Source organism: Glandiceps talaboti, chromosome 14, assembly GCF_964340395.1.
Source record: "Glandiceps talaboti chromosome 14, keGlaTala1.1, whole genome shotgun sequence".
Lineage (NCBI taxonomy): Eukaryota > Metazoa > Hemichordata > Enteropneusta > Spengelidae > Glandiceps > Glandiceps talaboti.
The window spans coordinates 4,052,580-4,078,499 of NC_135562.1; the positions used below are offsets into that span (position 1 = coordinate 4,052,580).

The 25,920-nt window shown below is 34.6% G+C and overlaps 2 protein-coding genes across 2 annotated transcripts in view; one reads left to right on the top strand and one right to left on the bottom strand.

Moving 5' to 3' along the window:
* Positions 1-749: 749 nt before the first annotated feature.
* Positions 750-7,498, bottom strand: LOC144445953 (uncharacterized protein C6orf62 homolog). Its single transcript, XM_078135609.1, has 7 exons — positions 7,123-7,498; positions 5,001-5,087; positions 4,498-4,587; positions 3,610-3,732; positions 2,164-2,298; positions 1,407-1,466; positions 750-1,092 (listed from the first exon to the last, which is right to left on the bottom strand). The coding sequence occupies exons 1-7, from the start codon at positions 7,249-7,251 to the stop codon at positions 1,024-1,026; spliced, it is 693 nt and encodes a 230-aa protein (XP_077991735.1). The 5' UTR covers positions 7,252-7,498; the 3' UTR covers positions 750-1,023.
* Positions 7,499-7,830: 332 nt separating this feature from the next.
* LOC144445836 (uncharacterized) overlaps positions 7,831-25,920 on the top strand; it is a 36,695-nt gene continuing 18,605 nt past the window's right edge. The window contains exons 1-12 of the mRNA XM_078135479.1: positions 7,831-7,853; positions 9,439-9,765; positions 15,830-15,834; positions 20,296-20,516; positions 21,636-21,786; positions 22,116-22,277; positions 22,624-22,733; positions 23,353-23,443; positions 24,007-24,038; positions 24,475-24,566; positions 25,226-25,355; positions 25,678-25,755. Coding sequence (XP_077991605.1) covers positions 9,461-9,765; positions 15,830-15,834; positions 20,296-20,516; positions 21,636-21,786; positions 22,116-22,277; positions 22,624-22,733; positions 23,353-23,443; positions 24,007-24,038; positions 24,475-24,566; positions 25,226-25,355; positions 25,678-25,755 — 1,377 coding nt within the window. The 5' untranslated portion in view covers positions 7,831-7,853; positions 9,439-9,460. The remainder of the gene's footprint in view (positions 7,854-9,438; positions 9,766-15,829; positions 15,835-20,295; positions 20,517-21,635; positions 21,787-22,115; positions 22,278-22,623; positions 22,734-23,352; positions 23,444-24,006; positions 24,039-24,474; positions 24,567-25,225; positions 25,356-25,677; positions 25,756-25,920) is intronic.

Sequence of the window (25,920 nt, forward strand, 5' to 3'; positions counted from 1 at the left end):
TAACACATTGATGCTCTTAAAAACCAAAAATATAATATATATGAATAAAGTAAGTAGCATACTGGTTATTATCGAATTGTGAGATATTCAACCCCTTGAAAAAAAATCTAAATATCATATCAGTATACACACCAGATATGGTTTAAATTCATAAACTAATATGGTTCACATTTAATGAAACCACGATTATACCTAAATAGTTGTAACTTGAACAATTTACTTTATAAAGGGAATGTCTCTCACAGAAATAAAGGCCCTTTCATAAACTATGCGTTCTGGAGAGTCATTTCATGATTGTACATCACCTACAATTACTGTCTTGCGATTTCAGAGAAATGTCAAGTTGAGCTTGTGTCTTTATATGTTATACTAACTGTGGGTCATATTGTTAAACCATGAATACACTTCTGCTAACTCCCATCATGCAATGTGACCCATAGTAAAAAAAAACTTATAAAAAGGAACAAGATCAACCTGAGGATTCTCTGATATTGCAAGTAATTATAGGTGATGTAACATCATGAAACGTCTTTCCAGCACCCATAGTTTATGAAAATGTCTCTATTTCCTGGCGTGGCACTCCTCTTTAAGATACTGTGTCATTGTAGCTATGTGTATTGTGGCTGCTTAGCTTAAGTTAAATGTTTGGTTCAGGAATTAACTTTGAAAGCTGACACTTGTGACAACTCAGTGTATTTTGTAGCCCAGGTAAGCGTGGGTGTAGCCACTGGGTTGTACTCTCTCTCTCTCTCTGGTTATGAATAAATATTTTACAAGAAATATGAAATATAACATATATATATCACAAGTAAGATTAAAACATAAGTAAAGTTAAAATTGTGCGTGATAGCGAATTCTTTGAACAAGTAATGACAGACATGTTTTCATTTCCATATAATCCAAAGTATTTCTGACAAGTGATCACCATTCTATTCCTTGACTTGTATAGTTTGCTGACACCTACATTATATCTTGTTTACATATAAATTATATATATCTCATCTCTGTACAGTTTGTGTGGTGTCATGTACCTTCTAGATAAGGGGCCATGATTTCATCCATTGTACCTGGACCCCAATGTGTCAGCTGATCCTGTAAAACAAGGTATAGAGAATCAAGACATGTACACCACTCAAAGAATAAACTTGATGCATTTACCGGTAAAAGTACCAACATTCAGATTAATATTTCAGTAGAAATACTTTAGTTGATAATGTAAATATGTTGTAAACGTCTGTTGGTATACAAGTTGCTGTCTCTGAACTTTCTAGGAGCTGAAGCAACATTTACTCTGCCAATTGACTTATCTGTGGTTGATAAAGACAAACGCTAGACAACTTATGCTACACAACTAACCTGTGGTTGATAAAGACAAACGCTAGACAACCTAACAGCAGACAACTTACCTGTGGTAGATAAAGACAAACGCTAGACAACTTGAATACAAGAACTCTTCTCTTTGGTGTCTGAAAATAAACAATGCAAAGATATAAATATCCAAATAAGAATATTCAATACTTGTCTTGGCAACTATTCCAGTCACAAGACGGGATATGGCAAAGAATTGACAAATTATTAAACAGCAATTATTGAATACTGTCACACAGTAAATCAACTGAAGTGTAAAGGATTTAGTTTTGGTAACTTTTTTGTATTCAATCCAAGTAAATTTACTTTGCCATTTCACACAGGAAATGGTTACCAAGACACCCTTGACTTCCAACATCATCAGAGAGTGTGGGGGAATGCAGTCTCAATTACCCAGACACCTCTGACTTCCATCGCTACCAGCGTGTGTGTGTGTGTGTGGGGGGGGGGGGGGGGGGGGGCGCAGTCTCAATTTCCCAGATGCCTCTGACCTTCAACATCACCAGAGAGTGTGGGGAATGCAGTTTCAGTTACCCAGACTTCCCAGACTTCCATCACTACTAGAGAGTGTGGGGGGAATGCAGTTTCAGTTAGCCTGACTCCCCTCCCCTGACTTCCATCACTACTCTGGACACAGTAGAATCACTAGTTCTATGTTATGTATGCTTGTGAAAACACTGTGTACTTGCAGTAGATATTCATAGTTTAAAATAGTTTGATATTTCAAACCACCTACTTTCCATTCTTGGAATACGGTCTTAAGTGTTTTGTCTACTTGTCCAATTGTTAACTTACCTGTAAAAACTGTCTGTCAACAAATAGAAACAACGACTGTGATGGGTTGTTGATGATAAGACCTGTTTTATCTTTCCTACTAATCAATCTCATCAACTGCTTCTCATAGTCTGACGTCAGGAACTCAAACTTGGCCTAGAAATATAGACACAAAATTGTTAACTATAATTAATAAGAGGTGGGTAGAGAAGCCAGGATTTGCCGACTTGAAGGGATGTCTAGGTAGATACATGTAGACTGGTAAACTTAGATAAAGAAGAACCAGATACCACCGAATATTGAGACTTACTGTTTTTTAAATACATGATGTTCTTTTTCATGTGTAAATTACAAAATGGTTACATGTTGTCTATCATTGTAGTAAGTCACAATCAGAAGTATAGTTACATGTGTACCTTTAAAATTTGGTCTGAAAGTATATTTTGTCATGTCAGTAAGGTCATATCTGCTATGCAATTGTATAGGCAGATACAACCTTACTGCACTGATGCGACGATTTGTTAGGACTTGCTGCTGTCACCTTTGTAAATGATAAATTGGTAATTATTAATGAAGTAAGGTTTGACAAATACTTATTACTTTCAGGACAACCCTGAATGTTGTTGAGGAGAATCCTCTATGAAAATATGCAAATTCCTGCATAACTTTGAGGTAGGTAATGAATGTGGCATGTTACAAATAAAACACATGATGATTGGTCTTATAAGTTATAACAAGGAATATCATACATGAGTTTCCTTCAGGCCAGTGGGTTATGCAAACATATATGTAGTCTGTTTCTCTATACTCCAGCCTCAGGAAACAGATAATGATGCATGGGGTTACCCACAGACACTCAAGGAAATTGACAGCTGATGTCACCTTCCTATGTCAATGTGGGGAATGGACATGGGGTGTTATTGTTACAAAACACACAAACAGTCTTACTCAGCTATCATCTTATATAATTATTTCAGTCCATGGGTCACACCTAATGGAGTCTGTTTCTTCCAGGCTTTTCATTCCTTTGATAAAAAACAGTATTGGGGTGATCAACAGTCACTCAAGGAAAAAGATGTATGATGTCACCTTCATAACCAGATGTAATGCACGAAATGGACAGGGGGTGTTACTTTTACAAAACACATGATGAATAGTCTTACTCAGCTATCACTGTACCGGTACATCAGCTATTCTTGGCTCCATGGGTCACATAGGGTCCGTTTCCCCCAGGCTCTCCCTTTTTAAACAAACCATGCTTGAGTGACAAACAGTCACTCAAGAAAATAGATGCATGATGTTGCCCTCATGACCAGTCAACAGGTCTGTTTCCCCCAGGCTCTGCCCTTCAGTAACAAAGTGTCAAGTGACCCACAGTGACTCTAGGAAACTGACACATGCTGTTGTCCTGGTGACCAGTCAATTTACATTTACATATATACATTAAACAATTTACAATGTCTATACCTGTGTTGGTTTGAAGTTGTCCTCCTCTCCTTTCCACCTTGAAAACAACATACATTCCATCTTTTCCAAGTCATTCCGTGGCCATAAAAAGAAATCCATTTCTTGTGTGCAACCTATTACATCCTATATGAACAATATCATGAAGAAAACAATAAAAAACAAACCTATTTGTATAATTTCTTCATAAACTGTGGATTCTGGAGTCATTTCATAATTTCACATCACATACATTTCATTAAGAAACACCAAATTGAAACTCTTTTCCACCTCTATTGTTCTAGCCAGGAAGGTATTTTCATAACATTTGTGACTATTTATCTGAAGGTAATAAGCACTCCTGAATATTCAAAAGTTTATCTAATACATATTCATGTACACTAAGACCCATGAGGCATCAGAGTGCCATGGCTAGAACAATACAGGTGAAAAAAAGTTTCAATTTGGTGTTTCTTGGCAACTGAGTGAAAATTATGTGATGTGAAATTCTGAAATGACTCTACAGAACCCCAGTTTATGAAAATACCTTTATGATCAAGAGTGGTCTTCCCCTTTACTACATTTTGTAGTAGTAACTGATATCAACTTAAATATGATTTGAAGTGATAAGAGAGTATCTTCTTGGTAACATACTAAACTTTGAAATCTTGTAAAAAAAAGAAAGAAAAAGAAGCCCTACTCAATACTGCACTGAGATATGTTGTGTGATTTGGAGATTTCCTGCATGGATTTGTACTATGAACATTTTGTGAGAAATGACACCACAGTACAACTACTGAAATCCATTTGCCTTGACACATTAGATACCTCTATGGGAATAACTTGAGATTGAATCTTTGGCCTTTAAAATCTATGTACCAACATTAGGACATACAAAATATTGTACTTTACCTTTCTCATTGGTTGATACCTTGGTGCATGTAATTGCACTACATCCCTCTGTAAAAGTTCTTTGGAACTTTCCAACGAATAAGCATCATCCTATAAGAATAACACAATGTGCAAGTCAAGACAGTTTTATTAAACCCTATACATTAAGTCTGAAGTGTTTATGAAAAGTTAACTAAAAGGTTAAAAAAAAATCATAATATTAATAATAATGAAAATGTTAGTCTTCACAAGGCATTATCAAAGACTTAATAAAAACACTTTATATTTACATGTTACTACCACAGGCACAGACAACATTTTACTTTTATATCTTAAATATTCATTTGATATGTAAGTGTACAATTCATATTTCAAACAATGTTATCAAAACCTGAGTATAATCGGAACCACACAATTTTTTTTATTAGGCCTCACCAAAAAGATCAATGTCAATTGATCAATATCACATGAAAAAAAGTTTTATTTCACCACAAAAAATAATCATATTATTTATCATTACTTACTTTGACACCTTTAAGTATACTCTCTTCATAATTATTGGTCATCACAGGTACTACTTCAGCTGCCTCAAAAACAGCTGGACTTTTCTTCTGATTGAAAAAGAATGAAAACAAACTTTTGAAACATTGTGTTCACTTTCAGGGCAGTATTCAGGTTGGTGTAAAATTGTACTTTGAGTTCTCTAGATATTCTATGAGTCATATTTTACCGGGGTTGAAAACCAAAATTAAGGTAAAACATATGGAAATCTATTAGCTTAGTTATACCATATTTTAAAATGAATAGTATAACTAATATGACAGAACTCAATGACCTCGAGTACAGGGCATACTTGGGGTATTTGCACAAGTGCTTGCAGTGTTCTCTGCACCCGTACCTTCACGAGCATAATGAGTGAAATGAAAATGCAGCAGAAAACAGTGCAAGCACGAGTGCAAATACCCCTGAGTACCCACAATGGCACTCACATGGCATGGAGTTCGGTTATTATTACATACGTTGTATGTTTATTCGAAACATCAAATTTCCAGAAAAATGACACAATACGATCATTTTGTGTAGAACAAACGATCGTGTCCTCATTTGCATATCATGTTCTCAGCATTGCACTGCAGTCAAAACACCACTAGTACATTTGTATGTATGTATGTATGTATGTATGTATGTATGTATGTATGTATATGTGTGTGTGTGTGTGTGTGTGTGTGTGTGTGTGCGTGCGTGCGTGCATGCATACGTGCATGCATGCATGCATATGTATGTATGTATGTATGTATGTATGTATGTATGTGTGCACCAGTGCAAGTAATCTCTGGTATATATGTAGTAATAGCAACTTAAACAAGTGCATACATGTAACATCTCATTTACATATAACTGTTCATTCCATTCCACAACATGTTATTGAAAGCTTTGATACATTTTTTTTGTACATTTGGAATGTTTAGCTTATATTATTTTTTTTTTTTGAATTTTTAGTTTATATAAAGTAAACCAATTACAGAGAGATGATTAAACTGGATTTCGAGATTAAGATTCAAAAGGAGACCTGAGAAATGGCTATGGAATCTCGACAAAATCAAAACATCCTACCTAGTACATGTAGTTCTCCTATTATGTCATAATGTAATGTGCAAGTTGTAGTACGCATAATATACAAACTGTACAAAAAACACAAACACACACAACATGATATATATATACTACATATATATGTATATATCATGTGTATGATACATGTATATCAATTTATTTTATGATACACATTTAGAATTTAATGCAATTTAAATTGATATTGCTGTGTAAGTCTGCAATATGTCCATTTCCTATTGTGTGTTTTAAGTCTTATCAGTAATTGCACATGTAACATAGTCATATACAATTACACTCATTTTGGCAGCTACATTGTGTATTACAATTCATAATCCCAAATGGCTTAATATCCGTATATAAAACAGAAGAGCAGCAATTTTTTTCTTCAAATTGACGCATTCACTTATATACAACAATATTATAGACCCTTTATACACTAAAAATGCATTACTAAAATTATATTATTCAATCTGCCCATCATGTAATGCATAATTACTGTTATGTAACATCTAATATTTATTGTGTATGATAATTGTAATATTCTGACAAACTTAATTAAAAAATCAAAAAGATGAAAAATGAAATGAAAGCAGTGTGTATGTGTGTGTGTGTTAAGGAGTGTATCATGAAGTGGAGAGTATTATTTTAAAGTCTGCTTAGGAATGTCTAATCTGACTGAAAATGGGCACAAAAGCAAAATTTGTCAAAGTTTACTTTCAACATGGTATATGATACGACCTCAATACTTGCAGAACTGAGAAGTGATGTCCTACAGTACAAATACAAATGCGGAAGTGTCGTATCGAAACAAAATTTCAATACATGTACGTCCAATATGTTGTTGATGGATCATAACTTATCTATACGTGCGTATTGAACAATTTATCGGTCTCAAAGTTGTGCATGCGCATAGTTTGCTCTGTTTGTGTCGCGATCAAAGGTACCTGTATAATTTACAAGCCAAAAAGTGGCCTTTGAACACCAACCCTGTTAAAATACTGCATACACTATCATCACTTAAAATAATCTCACCTTGTCTTTAAATGTAAAAACTATATACATTTTGAAGTCAAATTGGTCCGCAAGAGCTTCCCTCTTCTTCCTTAATTGGTCCCTTAGCCGTGCCAGCTGAGTCTTTTTTCTTGTGTTCGGATCTCCCATACTGACGAAAACTGCAAATATTTCCTTCCGCAGTGCAATACGGTCGGTCGTCGCAGGTGTCGAAAATATTAACAATAACACTTCCACCTTATTACTCTGCTTTTGTTATTTAAGAATAGCAAACAAGAACTTCCAATTTTGGAAAATGTCCTTGTTGAGTTTTCCATACCTTGCTATGCGACCAACGTGCTACCTGGGAAAATCTAAAACACGGGGTAATAGTGAGATAAAATACCTCAACCTACAAAACAGGTCAACCCCTGAAAGTTCATAACATGAGGAAATCCAACATGGCGAATAGTGACGTCAGAGGCCAGCTGTGCGCAGGCCCATTTACTTATTCGGTCTTTCCCGAGAATATCCGGTCAATGCCGAACATGTACCAGTTGATTTTTGCATGATTTCCGCAAGATCATTGATTTATTTCCGTAAAACCCATTATTTTTTTATGTTTTAAATACGTGCACGTCGGCTTTGCTGGGTAAAAATTATCAAATGTTCTGAAGTGGTCATTCTTTACATTTATTTACGTGTGTATGGCAACGATGCAAATTAGTCTCATTTGCATACATGAGGGACGAACTGAGCCAACTGTTTTCAAGGTATGTGCTGCAAACTTAACGATTTTAGTCAGATAGATGCCAAAAATTGGTGTAATATTTAGTGAGAGTTCAGATCTTACAGATCTTACTATCAGGAACGTTAATATTAACGAAGACAGTTGAAATTTATCGCAAATATGCCGTCATGATTGTCAGTTTAGGAGTCCGGCTTGTATCCACTATTACACGTATATGCTCGTCAACGTCAGTTGCCTGTGCTGTCGATCGATGCCAAGTTGAAGTGCTATTTTCGCCAGAATGAAACGCTGTAATAACGATTGTACATAGTAGTGTTAGTCTGTATATAGAAGAGTGTTGATGTTTACTTTTTGAATTTCAAGGTGTGTAAACATTGTCCATATTTGTATATTACGGTCTACTTAAACTTTAAAGTCGTGATTTGTCAACAATCATGGAGATAACAGGTGTTTGCTATCGTACATGTACTAACTTAGTATCACTAATACATCCATGGTATCATGCACTACAACTGTACACATGCGTTAGCAACGTATCGGAATCGTGGATGCATTAGTGATGCCAGAGTCTTCGGCAGCTCAAGTTATGGCGTGTTGTCCCACCAAATAAAGTCAGATATTACACCTATGCATGGATCTTATGATTATTGATAATAATAAATCCATGACCTATATGAATACTTTCTGTGATAACAGTAGTAAAACACTGGTATTTGCGTTTCAAATGGAAATGCATATGGTATGCTAGATCTAGTGCTGTAATTATGGATTGTTTAGCTGCAATAATTGTAGCATTAGTTTTGAATTTGAGTTTTGTTGTTGTTGTTGTTGTTGTTGTTGTTGTTGTTGTTTTTGTGTTTGAGCATATTTAAACTCAATACAAAATCCCAGAGTGAAAAAATGATTTGGTGACATATTTTTTTGCATCCATGGTCTTCTTTCTATCAATAGCTTGAGTGTGAGAGAGACGTCAAGAATGTACTGGTGTTGTCTAAATTTCTGGACACATTCAATAATTTCCATTGACTGCAGAATTGTGGCAAAAATAGACATGCATAAATCTGACAAAGTACATTTATATATTGAGATTCAGCAATTTTTTCACTGCACAGATAAAAATAAACTTGATAAATACATCCCAGATTAGTTGTATAAAAATATTTAACATATAAATTAGTTCCTATATCATGACCAAGGGTTCTCCCTCCACTGTCTATGGTTTCACCTGATGCAAAAACTAATTATTACTTTGCTTGCTCATATGATAATTTCTCAAATGTTTTTCATTGTTCAGCCATGGAAAATAGAGGTGACCTAAGGGGCCTTGTCACTATGAATTGTTAGATGAGTAGTGACAAGGCCTTAGGTCAGGAGTCTATATATATTTTTTGGCAGAATGGGGATAGATTGGGAATGATATAATTATACCTCGTCCAGTATAGTTTGTGAAAAATCGGGGGAAAAATGATAGCAATTTGGAATGTTGTTGTTCATATCTGTGATGTAGATGTGGGTTTTCATGACAGAATGACCAGGGTATACTATCCATATTTTCTGTTCAAAGACAATAACTTGGCTTGTGCATGGTATACTTTGTACCATTACAGGTTCATCACATAAACACACACAATGAGTTCATCAGATAAGAAAAATGACAAGAAAAAGTCCAGGAGAAAGAAGGTCCATCCAGATAAAGTAGGAGTCATGGACAGTGATGATACACCATCACACAGTTATGAACTGGAAGAAAAAAGACAAACTAAAAATGAACTATGGCTGACTGAGTCTAGCAAATTTAAACCAGATAATCCTGATATTGCAGCAGGTCAAAATGTTGGGGACGCTGTTATGCTTTTGAATAATGTCAAGAAAGCAACTGAAAAATTTAAGGATCTTAGAACAAGTAGAAGGAAAGATTTCCATGGTGACGGTAAGTTATTATTTTTGCGCATCTTATTGATGTAACATTTTCAAAGTTACAGCTCTGACATTACAAACTAGGTTCAGTTTAGTATGTATCATTATCCATAATTATACTGCGGATATCAAAAGACTGTTCAACGACTCTGTTTGATACAATCACACACAAACTTAGTCTGTAAGGTATGCCGTGATGGGGCACCCTCACACATCAGTCAACGCCTCCCAGAGGAGGCCTGTGAGGGTGGAACGGCATGACGTATCTTATAGTCTAACACAAAGTAATAAGAAGATGAAATGAATACAGTTTCATGAAACATTTTGTTGAAATGAAAGGTACTAATGCATCACCATGCAGACATCAAACGCAGACGTCAAAGCATTGATACCCACATGTCTGTGTCTTGTCGCAGTATGTTGGTTTAAATGGTTTATTTCATTAACACTAAATGTAGAATAAATTATGATCTTACTTTTAAATCGCAGCATACATGTACATGTATGCAGTTCCTTAGTGATTTCTGTGTGCTTGTAACAAACAGAGTAGCTGAATGGTATTTTGAAATCCACTGTACATGTACATTTACAATCAGTGCTGTGCTGGTCCAAGGGCTGCACATGATCCAAAGTAATTTTGGATGCAATGTCTGTCAAAATACATGTATTAATTATTGCATCGTGAAATTGTGTGTCCTTATGTAGACTGTAAGATACATGCCATGTATGTCATGTCATTCCATCCTCATCAGTCTTATGAGCCACTTGAGAGAGTTTGGCAGTGCTTGAGGGCACGGCACTATAACATGATTTATCTTTGTAAGATTCTTACAAGCTATAGCATTCTTGGACCAGTGTTACCTTTCCTTGTGCCACTTAAACTTTTACTGTGTGGTATGCTAAACATCTGTGTATTATGTGTATAGAGAAAGTGACTTTTATTGAAAATTCAATGTGAAATATGTTAACGAAATCAACAGAATCCATAAACCTGAGAATAATAAATGATAAATAAAACTGAACAATAGATGACCTTGAAGGTGAAAAGGTCGGTACATTCACCAAGGTAAGGTCACCAGGTAAAGCCCGCCTCCAATGGTTCAGTGATTTAAGATTGATCATGGATTATGGCCTAATGAACAGTTACTGTGATTTACAAGCGACTGGTTCATAACCACCAGTGCGTTTCCAACAACAACAACTGTTGTTGACCAGGCATCTAGTATTTGTAGCAGTTTTAGAAGTGTCTTAACACAGATATGTAGTCTGAAAGTGTTGAAAAATTGAATGTGGAACAGTTACTTGGTGACAGCTTGTCGTATCAGAAATGATATCTTTGTAGTATTCCAGTAGATGTCCATAATGGAGGCTGACAGTAAGTGTCTTGTAGTAATACAGTCTGTGTTTTGTCTGTGAAATGTATGAGGGGATTTATACAATGTACATGTATTGTACTAAAATTTCCTTTGTATTCCCAAGTATAGCAACCATAAAGAAAAGTGGACAAGGAGGCTGTTAATAACTTACTTAGTATTTCTGTGCACAGCTCCTTTTATCCTGTTTTAGTTACTTTAAATTGGATTGGTGAATATACGCTACATTGACAAAACCAAATACATTGAAAGACACCAATTCTACAAATATTTATTGTCTTCACAATTCTAGGTCAACTCTTCAGTTCTAATAAAGCTTATGCCAATATTTTTCTTGTGAGAATGTACATGTACAAATTGTATGTTAATTCATGGACTCTGGGTTCATACTTATATGAAAATTTCTACTCACTGTGACAGCTGTTGAGTCAAAAAAATTTGCTAATCCCAAGTTTTCACTAACGTGACACATCATCATTAGGGTTGTACTACATATTTTACTTCATTCAACCAAAGAAAATACAAGTGATCTAAGGGACCTTGTCAAGAGGAATCAAACAAAATAATGACAAAACTTGTATGTCATGAGTATGTTTTGGCTAATGAAACAAAATATTGGAGGAATATGTACCTGGGCTATCATGATTTATGTAAAATCAGGAAGAGTAATGGTGACCAAACATTTTGATTCATATTTCAAGCATCACAAAACCAATGACATAAACATATATTATTGTAATGTAGAAAAACCTGGGTATAAATCAATATTTTCTGTTAGAATGTGTATAATTTGGCTTATGCGTAGTAATATAACAACGATGTCATTACATTTTACAGGCTGTATATTTATCTGGTATTTTTACTTGACAGACTTGGAGTTGACTGAAACTTTTGAAGGTTAAGATTTGTACTTGATGAAACTCTTAAAATCTTACCCCATATGAAATGATACAATATTGTGACACTTTATTTGGCTCCTTGTCTACAGTGTTGTAAACCCATAAATTTTGTAATGTTGATAACTATTGACACAACAATCCACTCACAAGTGGTACTAAAACTTTTTATGTATACTTTCCTCATAAAAATACACAGTTGCTAATAGTAACATAATATATAACTATAAAAAAAAATTTGATGATATAAAATTTACTAAATACAAACTGTGTCTGTATTATTTAGATGGCATACACAATGTGTTTCTCCTGTAGAGTTTACAGTGACATTTTAGAAACTCATTAAACTAAATAGTCAAATCACCAAAAACTGTTGGTGTAAAAATTCCTACGTAAAGCATTGGAGGACAGACAGCATTGCTACTAAAACTTTATTACTGTATGTTACTAATAAATGCTAGAGGTCACCAAATGTATCATTAAATGAAGAATATTTTTATACATATTGGCAAATTTTCTTTCCCACGATATGCGTCATTTGTTCAATTATTATCCTTAAGTTGTACAAATTAAAATTTCTTTGGTGTTCTTGGTATGTTGATATAGGAAATGCTGTAAGGATTATCGCGGTAGCTAACATTACTTTGGACCAAGTAACCATGGCCTGCATTTCACTTACTGTGTTCTCACTTCAGCAAAGTGACACAGGCATGATAAATATTTTATATATCAAACTGTTTGTAGTTTCTAACTACCATATATATTGTTTTCAATAAATCAAGGGCAGGGTGGATACTTTGGGGATCTGAGTCATTTGATCATGGTGTACACATCTTGGAATTTATAGAATTTGGTTAATCACACTTTTGTGATTTTACCTGTGAATATAATGAATGCAAACTACATTTATATTATAAGCCTATGTACAGTATGTATATTATAAGATGTTTGCTCACAAATAAAATCACAAACTTATGGGTGATATTATATTTTATGCAGGCTAATTTTCTAAATTTGAAGCAATTGTTGATACTTTGGCACATACAGTCATTTAATAGTAATGTGTTGTTATTATGTAGAAGAACTTAGAAAATGCAAACCGTGTTTATCCAATATTTAATCAAACAATTTTGATAGGTGGCTATGTTTGTATCACTGTTTCATCACTGTAGCATGATGTCATTACTGCTTGGTGGGTATACACTGCCTGGATTCACTGCTTCATGCAGTCATGTCAGTGCTAGTCTGGTTCTGTAGATTACCATATTATATGAATTCATGCACTGCTATGCTATGCTAAAATACCATATGGCTAACATCACAGGCATGGACACAATATTAGATTTAGATGCCTAATGCCGTAGAATACTATGCCTACCCTGTTGTAGAAATACAACATTTTATATAGTATCACACAGCTGTAAGATGGTCAACTGTAACTATGGAATTTTTCATTTGTATCATCATAAACCAAAGCCTCTTGTTTATGGTACCGTACAAGACGCAACGCCAAGCTATATTGCAGTATCATGGAAGGAACGTCATCTTTGTTTTACGAGAATGGTCTCATTCTGATGCAGATTGTCGACCAAGACAGCTAGATTGATAGCTCAATGATAGAAGAACTTTGAACTGCTTGTAATTTATATTATAACATGTCATTTGATCTACCGAGCTGATGACCATTTTTGTGACCTATATGATGGACTATAAGAACCTATGTGGTTATCACTTATTTCATACATTCCACTACTCAGTCCCATATAACATTATTGCACCTTCAACCATTTTCGTTGTTTTTCTTCAAACAAGTATGTTCATGTTTCAGGTTTATAATGACTTGCAAGTATTCATTCCATCTGTGTTCATGTTATAACGATAATAGATCATTATTAGATTGCCATCGTCTATCTTTTTGATATTTTTGTTTAAAAACCCACTTTTAATTTGTTATATTTCAATTTGCTTATGAAATTGCAACTGTTCACGACGTCTGAGTCACTATTTATTGTTTGTATGTTTATTAGATTTTAGATTGGCGATGTCTGCTTTTTTCGTTATTTAATTATTTAGAGTAATTATCATGTTTAATTTTCTTACAATTTAATTGCAACCATTCCTTCCATCTGAGTAAATGTACATGTTACAAAATGTATCCAAATTATTATTAGATTCTACCAGACTCTACCCTAGTCTGTAAGGTATGCTGTGACGGGGCGCCCTCACACACCGGTCAACCCCTCAGGAGGTTGGTGAGGGTGGAACGTCATGACGTACCTTACAGTTTAACTCTACCAATACATGTAGTCTGTAAGGTATGCTGTGACGGGGCGCCCTCACACATTGGTCAACCCCTCAGGAGGTTGGTGAGGGCGGAGCGGCATGACGTACCTTACAGTTTAACTCTACCAATACACATATTCATGTTATTTTTTTCCAACCTTTCTTCCATTGCATGTTCACTGTGTTATTCAACTGTTTTATGTTGCAATACATGTATACTGGTACCAGGAGATGGATCAGGTAGATACAGCATGTTATTGTTTCATTTTCAATTTTCTAAAAATCATAAACCACTAATTAACCAAATTTTTACTTGCACTATAATTCATGCATGGTTAACCCAAATGAGCATGAACTCACATTTTTGTTGTTGCCATTTTTGTTTTCGTGCACCATTAATTTCAAATAATCCATAGAGTAAACTAAAACTTTTTTCGTACAAAAGTAGGTGAGGATGCCAAAAATGGGTTTTCTTGTCAGTCCTCAAATACAATGTAACAGGAAAAGGGCAAAATCAAAGTCTGGTTTTTGTCACAATAAATTTCCATGCACCAGTGTTGTGTCAAATGGAACTTTCAAAAACATGATGAGTGATAGAATTATACCCTTTTAGTTTTCTAATAATGTCAGAATAAATAACAATAAGCCTGCAGTCAATGAAAGTTGACCTTTGACCTAAGACTACTTTCCAATTGTTCAATAATCATGATAATATTGACATGTTTTAAATTCAGTTTGACTCAGTTTCATTGTTTTGGACAATTGATATATTATGTACATATACATTGTGTACTATTTTGTCCATATACATCATGACAATTAATAAATGGAAAATGGTTCCGAGAATCGATAGACTATGAAATATAGTCATTTTTTGAATGGTAAATTAGAAACGAATGTGACATTTTAATATGTCTCCTATTGACCTTGATCACACAATAGTGTTTGGAGACTTTAACGCTGACTAATTAAAATGGGTCAAAATGTGTTCAACTCTTGAAATTGGTAAATTTACATAATGTTATTGCTGAACCCTAGCAGAAGTATGGAAAATATATTATTCATGTTTCCAGAAATCAATTAGATAATGAAAGATAGTCAATTGGGAACAGTATTTTAGAAATGATAGTGACAATTTAATTCATATACTGACGTTTATTAGCTCTTTCACAGGGGTAATAATTGTAAAGTGCTTTGAATACTGTGTGTGAAAGTACTATGTAAAAACTAACATTATTATTATTAATAGCATGGCGACACATTTAACCAGGTCATTTGATTACAAATTTAGTATGAACTTGATATTTTAGTCTTTCTATCTCAAGCTATCAAGTCCAAACTAAATTTAATCATTACATATTTTGTATTATTATGTATACCATAATGGGATACATGGGATTTGATAAGGTGAATGTGTGTGAAATAAAAAAATCATAGAGACTGGGCTATCTGGCTCAACTATAGATCTTGAAGAGGACCCTCCAAGACCTATGGAGTTCAACATATGACTTTGTCCATAGATCTTGGAGAGGACGTACCCTCCAAGACCTATGGAGTTCAACATATGACTTTGTCCATAATCTTGAAGAGGACTCTCCAAGACCTATGGTTCAACATATGACTTTGTCCATAATCTTGAAGAGGACTCTCCAAGACCTATGGCTCAACATATGACTTTGTCCATGATCTTGAAGAGGACTCTCCAAGACCTATGGTTCAACATATGACTTTGGCCATGATCTTGAAGAGGACTCTCCAAGACCTACAATGTATGGCTCAACATATGACTTTGGCCATGATCTTGAAGAGGAATTTCCAAGACCTATGGCTCAACATATGACTTTGGCCATGATCTTGAAGAGGACTCTCCAAGACCTATGGTTCAACATATGACTTTGTCCATGATCTTGGAGATGACGTACCCTCCAAGACCTATGGCTCAACATATGACTTTGTCCATGATCTTGGAGAGGACGTACCCTCCAAGACCTCTATGGCTCAACATATGACTTTGTCCATACATCTTGGAGAGGATGTACCTCCAAGACCTATGGCTCAACATATGACTTTGTCCATGATCTTGGAAAGGACGTACATGTACCCTCCAAGACCTATGGCTCAACATATGACTTTGTCCATGATCTTGGAGAGGACGTACCCTCCAAGACCTATGGCTCACATACGACTTTGTCCATACATCTTGAAGAGGACTCTCCAAGACCTATGGTTCAACATATGACTTTGTCCATGATCTTGGAGAGGAGGTACCCTCCAAGACCTATGGTTCAACATATGACTTTGTCCATGATCTTGGAGAGGAGGTACTCTCCAAGACCTATGGTTCAACATATGACTTTGTCCATGATCTTGGAGAGGAGGTACCCTCCAAGACCTATGGTTCAACATATGACTTTGTCCATGATCTTGGAGAGGACCCTCAAGACCTACATGTACATGTATGGCTCAACATATGTCTTTGTTAAGCCAGATAGCCAAGTCTCTGGGCAAGGAGTCGTACAGCAATGTCTGTACTACCAAAGACAGTTTCCATTGTGTATGGTACTATGAAAATTGTCTAACACACACACACACACACACACACACACATATATATATTATATAGCACGCACGCATGCACACACACACACACATACATACATACATACATACATACATACATACATACATATTGCAATAATTGAATTATACAAATGATATTATATTTTTTGATATCTTGTGATGTTGAGGGTTCAACTACTCCAGGGTCAGTTAGTGTTCCTTCATGAATCACTATACATGATGTAGGTCTGAATATTGCAGTACTAGCAGTTTCTGTAAACTGTGTCAGGACTCAAAATTAGTCGTAGTCCAGGGCATACAGACTTCTAAAATCATATCTAGACTACCAAATTAGCCGTAGTCCAGGGCATATAGACTTCTAACATCGTATCTAGACTACCAAGTTACCAGTATTCCAGGGCATAGAGACTTCTAAATTTGTATCTAGACTACCACATTTATAAATGTGGTTGTCTGTTAGACCAATGGAAATCAATAGTGATGCCATGAGGGATATTGGTCCTCAGTGGACTTCTTGGGAGATAAGTGTTTACAAACTAAAGAACTACCCAGTATAGATAAAGATTATAGAAAACTGTAGCTGAATCTGTTCACTTGGTTATATCTGACAAACAAACATAGAGATTTAATTCAAACTGTGTATAGATTTATCTACAGATGCAATAAAGCATTGTATATTCTAAAACAAACTTTCAGTAAAACAATGAGAAAACTACCCCAGTTTGATATCAGAAGCAACTTGCAGCTAGAAACAGAAGGTGCATTGACTGACCTGTAGTGTTTGTACTCTCACTGTCAGAAGTATTTCAATTCTAACACATTTGAGATTTTGGGAGAGTGAAGTGAAATAAAGTGAACGGAGGGATTTGAATTAATTCAAAATAATAAAATGCTTGCCTAAATAAATTACCAATAGCTTTTTAACAATATCACAATTGTAAATGCTTGCAGAGTTTGCACAGCTTTGCTAAACCCTTTAACAAAATTCCGCACACCAGTTATAAAAATATTCGTGGAGGACCACCTTGAATATTCATACTTTTTTTCTGTCCTTGCGTTACTTCAATCTTTACCAATCCTTGACCTTTGACCTATCTCCGCACCATGTACCAAACATCCATATAATGTAAGTATTTAAATCATTGTAGTTTCCAAAGTTTAATTTGCATATAACTGTGGTGTACATTAACAGGTGGTTGTTTATATAGACATTAAGAACGGCCACCATCAGTGTCGCTTAGTTTTGTAAGATCCAACTTTCTGCTTCCAATTTTGAGACATGTAATTTACCCATTGTATTAATACTTTGCTTATCTATACCTTACTATATTTGTAATTCCCCATTCTTACCAGGAAGGGAGGGGGAGGGGAGCCTACCAGGAAGGGAGGGGGAGGGGGGAGGTAGTACAAATGACACACAGCAGTCCCACTGTCATATTCTCCAAATAGATGAATTGATATGTACATTGCATTTTGTACATGTTTGATATTAATTTTTCAACATGATATTATATGTGGAAACTTTAAAGAACTACATCAGATAATTGTTTGGTACATATCACTTTTATTCATATGTTTTCATTACCCTGGCCATGGATATAGTAGAGAAAACTAAAAGTGATGGATTGATTAAAAAAAAAAATCAGAATTTTTTTTTACCATCCGTTATGTACTCATGTACTTGTGTAGCGACATTGTGTGGGGTGGCTTTGTATCTGTTATGTCTGTCATGTTAACAGACACAGCTTTGGGTTGTAAGGTGTTGCTATACTTACATTTATATTTGTAGAGGCATTATGTGGAATGGTTGTGTATATGTTATGTCCATCATGTTGACAGTGACAGGTTGGGTGGTAACGTGTTTCACTACTTTCATTAGACTCTCTCACAGTCCTCGGAGCATAGCATCACTAAAAGCGCTATTTTGTACGGTATGTACCGATATTTGCTGCATAATTGTATGCTGGGGTCTCATTGACTACATGGGGGCTAATCATTTATTGATGTGTTATCGTGATGCCTCGGGCATCGCAATAACACAGAGTTGCAGTAACATGTTAACAAATGATTAGCCGTATGTATTTGAGGGCTCACAGTACAAGGATATTCTAGTACAATTATTCAGTAGATATTGGTACATGCAAAACAGCTAATAGCAATGCTCCCGAGGCTGGTGAGAGAGTCTATACTGTGTAGTTCCATAATACAGAAATTTGAAGAGGATAACTTGGGGAAGCTATGTGTTGTATTTGAAACATGTCTTGAGTTACAACTCATAACACTGAAGTAAAGCACTTTCTGTATTTGCAACACTCATTTATATCAAGTGTAAAGTAGACTCTTTCAAATGCTTTAATTATAAACATTGACATTGATTACACTAGAGACATGTCACATCATGGGCTGATGGTTAAAGCAAATGGAATGGTATACCTTTACACTTGATATGGATGCTACAAATGAGTGTGGCAAATTATGCATGTGTTTTACTTTACTTGATTGTTACAAGTTGTAATAACAGATAGTAACATTCTAGCTGTGTCTGTGTAATGCATGTGTAGCAACTTGTACAGGTATAAACTTTTTGATAATCATATTTGATGTCAACTTTCTTTATTTAAGAGTATTTAATAAAGGTTATATATGTTGTTAGTTGGAAAACAAAAATGACTTTCTTACAGTAGTGAAATTATGAAATATTTATTTCAATTACTACTCAATTATCGATTTCTTTTAGTGTTGAAAATCATAAAATAATTGCATGGATGGTATAATTCTTATGAGTTTTATGCTAATATCTCCACTGACAATGGAGTTGTTAATCTGTGCAATTATACCATATAATTACCATCGTTAGTAATTGGGTTATTAAAAGTTAATGGCGGCAGGTTGATTATAATTAGAAATTATGTAATGACATAGTTTTTTAGTCCTTTTATCTCCATTTCTATTAGCTTTGAGGACGTGGAGGGTAAATAGACATGGTCCACAAATTATTTTGTTATTCCAGTGTCTTATGAATAATTGAAGCATGCTTATAATACATCATTTTGAAAAAAAAAATTCATATTGATTGTGAGTGCACAAGCATTTATGCTAAAAAGTCAAATAGCTGAGTGTAATGAGACTCTGAAGTTATGGGATATTTGTTTTCAAATTTCTGGACTGTGTCCCTTTGAAGTACATTTACAATGATATGTATATTAACCAATGCATGTCATTAGGTCGTGAAATTATATAATTTGTGTGTTTATTCAGAAAATTTATTGACTTATACAACTGTGATACCATCAATTTAAACAATCATTTTCAGGAAGTATTGACTGATGCAATGTAGGGATCCAGATTTGATTTAACATGGATATTTTGATGGCAGGAGTAGATCATTCACTTGTTTACATTTATCCTACTATAGGGAAAAATGGTAAAGGAGCCAAAGGCCAGATAGATGAATATGTACCAACTGATTACAACGCTAAATGTAATGCCAACAGAGCTCTCATCTCATATTTTGCGGCGTTGGCAAAATCTGATAGAGAGGAGGATTTGATTGATTTGGAGTTTGTTGAAAGTATGGTGGATAATCATGCTGATATCAATGCTACTGATAAACATGGACAAAGTATTCTACATGAGGTAAGATCATCAACAAAACAGAATATTTCTTTGTGAGATTTCTCAAACTCTCCCAGGTTCATGTTTGTAACTCAATATATTACAAAAAGCTTGTAAATGTGTAAATTGTGTGTTTTTGTACATTTATGGACAATATCAAACTTTTCACATATTTATTAATCTTCTGCAATTTATTGAGTTACTAAATACTACTCGTCATGTTGTTTCACATTGATTTTTAAAGCAGGAAGCCTTGAAAAAATTTGCTTTATAAATTAAAAATCCAAAATAGATACCCAATCCTCATCCATATGACCACTTAAATGTGAACATTTAGATACACAGTGAAAATGTACATTACATCAGATAAAAATAAAACATCTGACAGAATTTATCATGAATTTAGTAAATATTCATGAGATTTTGACGTGAAGTAATCAACTAATGTCCAACTGAAATATTATGATGTCATGTGATTGTCACCTGACTGCATATGGATTGAGTTCATGTCAGTTCAACAACTGCTGTACAAAAATGTTGTAGCTCAGCAACAATTTCTCTGGCTTTGATCCATACTTTTTTGCTATGGTTATAGATCCATGGTAACAGAATTGATAAATCTTAATCAGGTGTAACTTGTATGTACATAGATTTCCATACAAATATACCACACTTTTGGTGGTAACCCTGGTAAAATGACGGCGTGACTCAGGTAGATTTTAATTACTAAACACCCTTAGTAAAAACTCTGGTAGGGAACGCTGGTAAAATGACTGGGGAACGCAGGTAGATTTTACCTACTTACCTTATCAAAAACACTGGTAGGGAACGCTGGTAAAATGACAGGGAAATCAGGTAGATTTTACCTACTTACCTTATCAAAAACACTGGTAGGGAACGCTGGTAAAATGACAGGGAAATCAGGTAGATTTTACCTACTTACCTTAGCAAAAACACTGGTAGGGAATGCTGGTAAAATGACTGGGTGACTCAGGTAGATTTTACCTACTTACCTTAGCAAAAACACTGGTAGGGAATGCTGGTAAAATGACAGGGAAATCAGGTAGATTTTACCTACTTACTACCCTTAGCAAAAACACTAATAAATCTGTGTTATACTATTTTCCTTTGTCTTAATAGGTTGCCAGAGTATGGGAGACTGATGTTGCTGCCTTCCTGATAGAGAAAGGTGCTGATGTGAATCAAGGCGATGACTTTGGAAGAACTCCATTACACATTGCTGCAGCTGTAGATTACCCTGATATGGTCAACTGTTTATTGGACCATGGTGGTAAGAATTGTCACATGACTCCATTTTCCACCAATCAAAAGTACTATCATGACACACTATGATTTGATTGGTTTAAAAATTTTCACATTTACATATATGAATATTCATACATTTGATTTGACTTATTTGGCAATAGTATCAAAATTGACTCAAAGCGATGTAATATAATATAAATTATTATACATATATCCTAAATCATTTTTGATTACAACATTATTTAGACCAATTGTACACATCTATTCATCTCTTTATACTTCATGTTCTTTTTTCCTAAGATCTTATCATCTAAATGTATCTAATGCTGTTTTGTAATTTGATTTACTGTACAGCTGATATTGAAGCTTTAACTAAAGGAGAAAAACAAACGCCACTCCACTATGCTGGTAAGAATGATGCCGTCCAATCTCTGAGAGCTCTGATCAAAAGAGATGCTGAGATACATGCTAAAGATTACAAATTAAGAACACCTCTACAAATAGCTGCTGAAGGAGGTTTGTATGTTTATTAGTTTTGTTTACATCAACAAATAATATGAACAGCCAGTTGTCTAGTTAGTATGTGTCAATAAACTATGTGTATATTTAATAATTAGCAAAAATCAATTAATGAGACACTTGTTGCGTCAAGTCATGATAGCGCGATAAAGAGCGCCCTCACAGGTATAATATTTGATTTTTTGTTTTTAAGACACCTGTTGCTTCAACGCATGCTATAGTAAAGAGTTCCTTCAAAGGTGTGATAGAAAACTTTTTGTTTGTATTTGAATACCATATACTGAACTTGTTAGTTAGCAATAGGTAACACATAATGATATGTACTATTCATTCTTTTTTTCAGATCGTAGTGAGACAGCTAGAGTTTTACTGGAACATGGTGCCAATGCTTCAGATACAGATGAGACAGGACAACTTGCTTTGGTGCTAATGATCACTAAAATGCCACCTGTGGTAAGTGAATATATCTATTAATATATCTATGTTCGTTTATTTAGATAGGATTGTATTCATCCAGGGAAATTTGTAAATAATTCATCGAAATAAATGTTGTACACTGAGGTAGAATTTTTCATTTGAGCAAAGAAATACTTGGATATGTTATTCCCAAATATTTTTCTTTATTTAGTCAAGGACAATATGAGTGACCTAAGGGGCCCTGTCATTATAAGTCACTAGATGAGTAGTGACAAAACCCTTTGATCATAAGTATTTTCCAGCTGAATGAAGAAAAATATTTGGGAATAGTATTATCATACCTCCTCATGCATCGGGAAAAATCAGGAAAGATATTGGTGATTTTGAATGTTGTGAGTCATATTTTGAGTACTGCAAAACCAGTGACGTACATGTAGATACGAGTTGTCATGATATAGGACGACCAAGGTATATAACCCATATTTTCTGTTCAAAGATAATAACTTGGCTTGTGTATGGTATAATTTAGTCTTGTATGTTATTGGGAGTGAATATTGAATGACAAACAAGGAAATAATTTTGAGTAAAATTATTTATATTCTGGCAAATATTGATGTTATTGTTGTTGTTATTGTTGTTTTTGTTTTGTTATTAGGCCAAAGAAGCACTTGATCAGTACCACAGAACAGACAGGGCCAATAGAAAACAGTTTTATGATTTACATTGTCTGGAACCATCCAAACCAGGTAAGATACTCCAAGTATACACATTTCAGGGAAGGGGCCCAGATGGGAGTTGGGGAGGACAGTAGAATTTATCAAATGTAATGTTCATTTACAATAGTATATAGTGTTTGAGGAAAATATTGTGAACTTGTGAAATGATTGGGTAGCTTGGATAGGTTTTACCTACTTACCACTCTTAACAAAAACACTGGTACAGAACCCAGGTATTAAGTGATTGGGGAACTCAGATAGATTTTACCTACTTACCACCCTGAAAACACTGATAGGGTACCCTGGTAGTTGACTGGGGAACTTTGGAAAATAGTATCTTCTTACCACCCTTCACAAAAACACTTGGAGGAAACAATGGTAAAATGACTCGTAAAGTTACATAGATTTTACTTACTTACCACCCTTAACAAAATACACTGGCAAGGAACCTTGATCGAATTACTCAGTAACTATGGTAGTTTGTATCTACTTACTACCCTCATCAAAAACCACTGGCTGATGTGAATTCTGATAAAATGACTCATGAATTCTATGTTCCAATACTTCATTTTATTTACTATTTTTTTCCACAGATGAACCAGAAAAGAAAGCAGTCAGAACACCTGTAAGTCAATTTTACTTATCTGTGCATTTCTCAAAAAACTAAGACTTAGGCTAAATGTTAATTTTTCTCTCTTATTTTAAGACCGATATTTACATATTGTAAAATTCTAGCCTCAATATAAATGACTGTAGTAGTTAGGAATTCTCAGTACCTGAAATCCAGTATTACTGCCTAGGCACATCATAAAAATAACAAACATTCAATTTCTTGGTCGACACCATAACTTCCACTCCACATACTTCACATGCATTGCTATAGGCACACATGAGAATAAGTCAACCTTCTTGTTCTATTTTGACCCTCTTGCATGAGGTAAAATGTTATTACAGGTACCAAGAATTTCATCCATTTTCATATGCCTTTACTGTAGGTTTTCTTATCTGTATAATTCTAATTTCATTATTATAACTTAACATGATGTGTTGTTGTTTTTCAGATGCAAGTTGTTGTGCAGTACAAACAACTAGAGTTGATAATTCACCCAGTCTTCCAGGAATTGATTCGAATCAAGTGGTTGAAATATGGAAGGTAGGTTAGTTCACTGTAGATATAAAATGGGTGGGATGTAAGACAATACATCTCTGACAGAAATATTGAAGGTAGTTCACTGAGTATATATAGATATTTCAATCGGTGTGGTGTAACACAATATGTCTGATTTGAAGTAGTTTGTACTTCAGAAATATAAATCTTAAACCTTTGCTTTTACTTTGTTCAATAAAACTCTGACCCATTTTCAGTTAAATGAAAAAAAACAAAACAGGGGTCACCGTACGCATGTCTGTGTTAGATATCCAAATGGTATAAAAATTAAGCTCTTTTAGAATCTAATATGGCCGCCAACTAACTCTTTAGGAAAAGAAAGGTTGTCCAGTTCCCTAAAAACAAAACAGTGAACCCCAAAATTCTATTATTATTTCAAATCAAACCATAGTCTTAGCTAGACCCGCCACTGTGGGGGGAGGGGGGGGGGGGGGGGGGCTATGTTAAAATGGACCATGAATAAGCTTTCATATGGTAAAGTTTGGAGTGATTTTTAAAGTTTAGAGTGATTTCTAAATATCTGATTTCAGGGAAATTGATCCCTAATTTCATTATTTCTACCTTAGGGTTTACCCATAATATATATTCCTGTATTGAGGTGTGGGTTGTTGCTAAACAATCATTCACCCTGTGTTTACTTTCAGGTTTGGTGCATGGAAACAGACAATATTAAATTTTATATTCATCATGCTATGGACAGTGATAGGTACTACATTACCAGTTGACAGTGACAACTATGACTTCCCGGCGGATATCTGGAGAGTTGTTTTATCGGTAATTTACCCTCATAACACTACTTTTGTGCCATTAGAATGTCTTGTATATGTTTGACTGTATGATCATAGAACCTTAGACTGTTATGCACTGTATTGCTATTTCTAATTCAAAAGTTAATTAGACATTACAATATAGTTACTCTGGAACTGTAAATTGGAAATGAATGCGTCATTTTGATCCGTCTATTATGGACTTTGATTAATTACATTAAAGAATTGATATAAATCAAGAAAAACATTATCAGAGAGTAAGTTTTCATCAGGAGAGATGAAAATGTTACATCTAAATGACTTGTTATCTTGTGCCTCTTTTTTCATAGTCAATTGCAGTTGCATTCACCCTGTGGCAAATCATACAAGAGTTGCAAGAATTCTTTGGTTCCAAGAAGACTTTCAATGTAAGTAAAATTATTAACAGCTATTTATATAATTATATATCTACTGGTATTTACCTTTTCTACCAAGTACAAGCCACCAATTGCACACATTCGAATAGAAAATACAGGATTGAGATACCATTGTTGCAGAGTTATAGCTACTTGTCAGTCTGATTGAGATTTGAG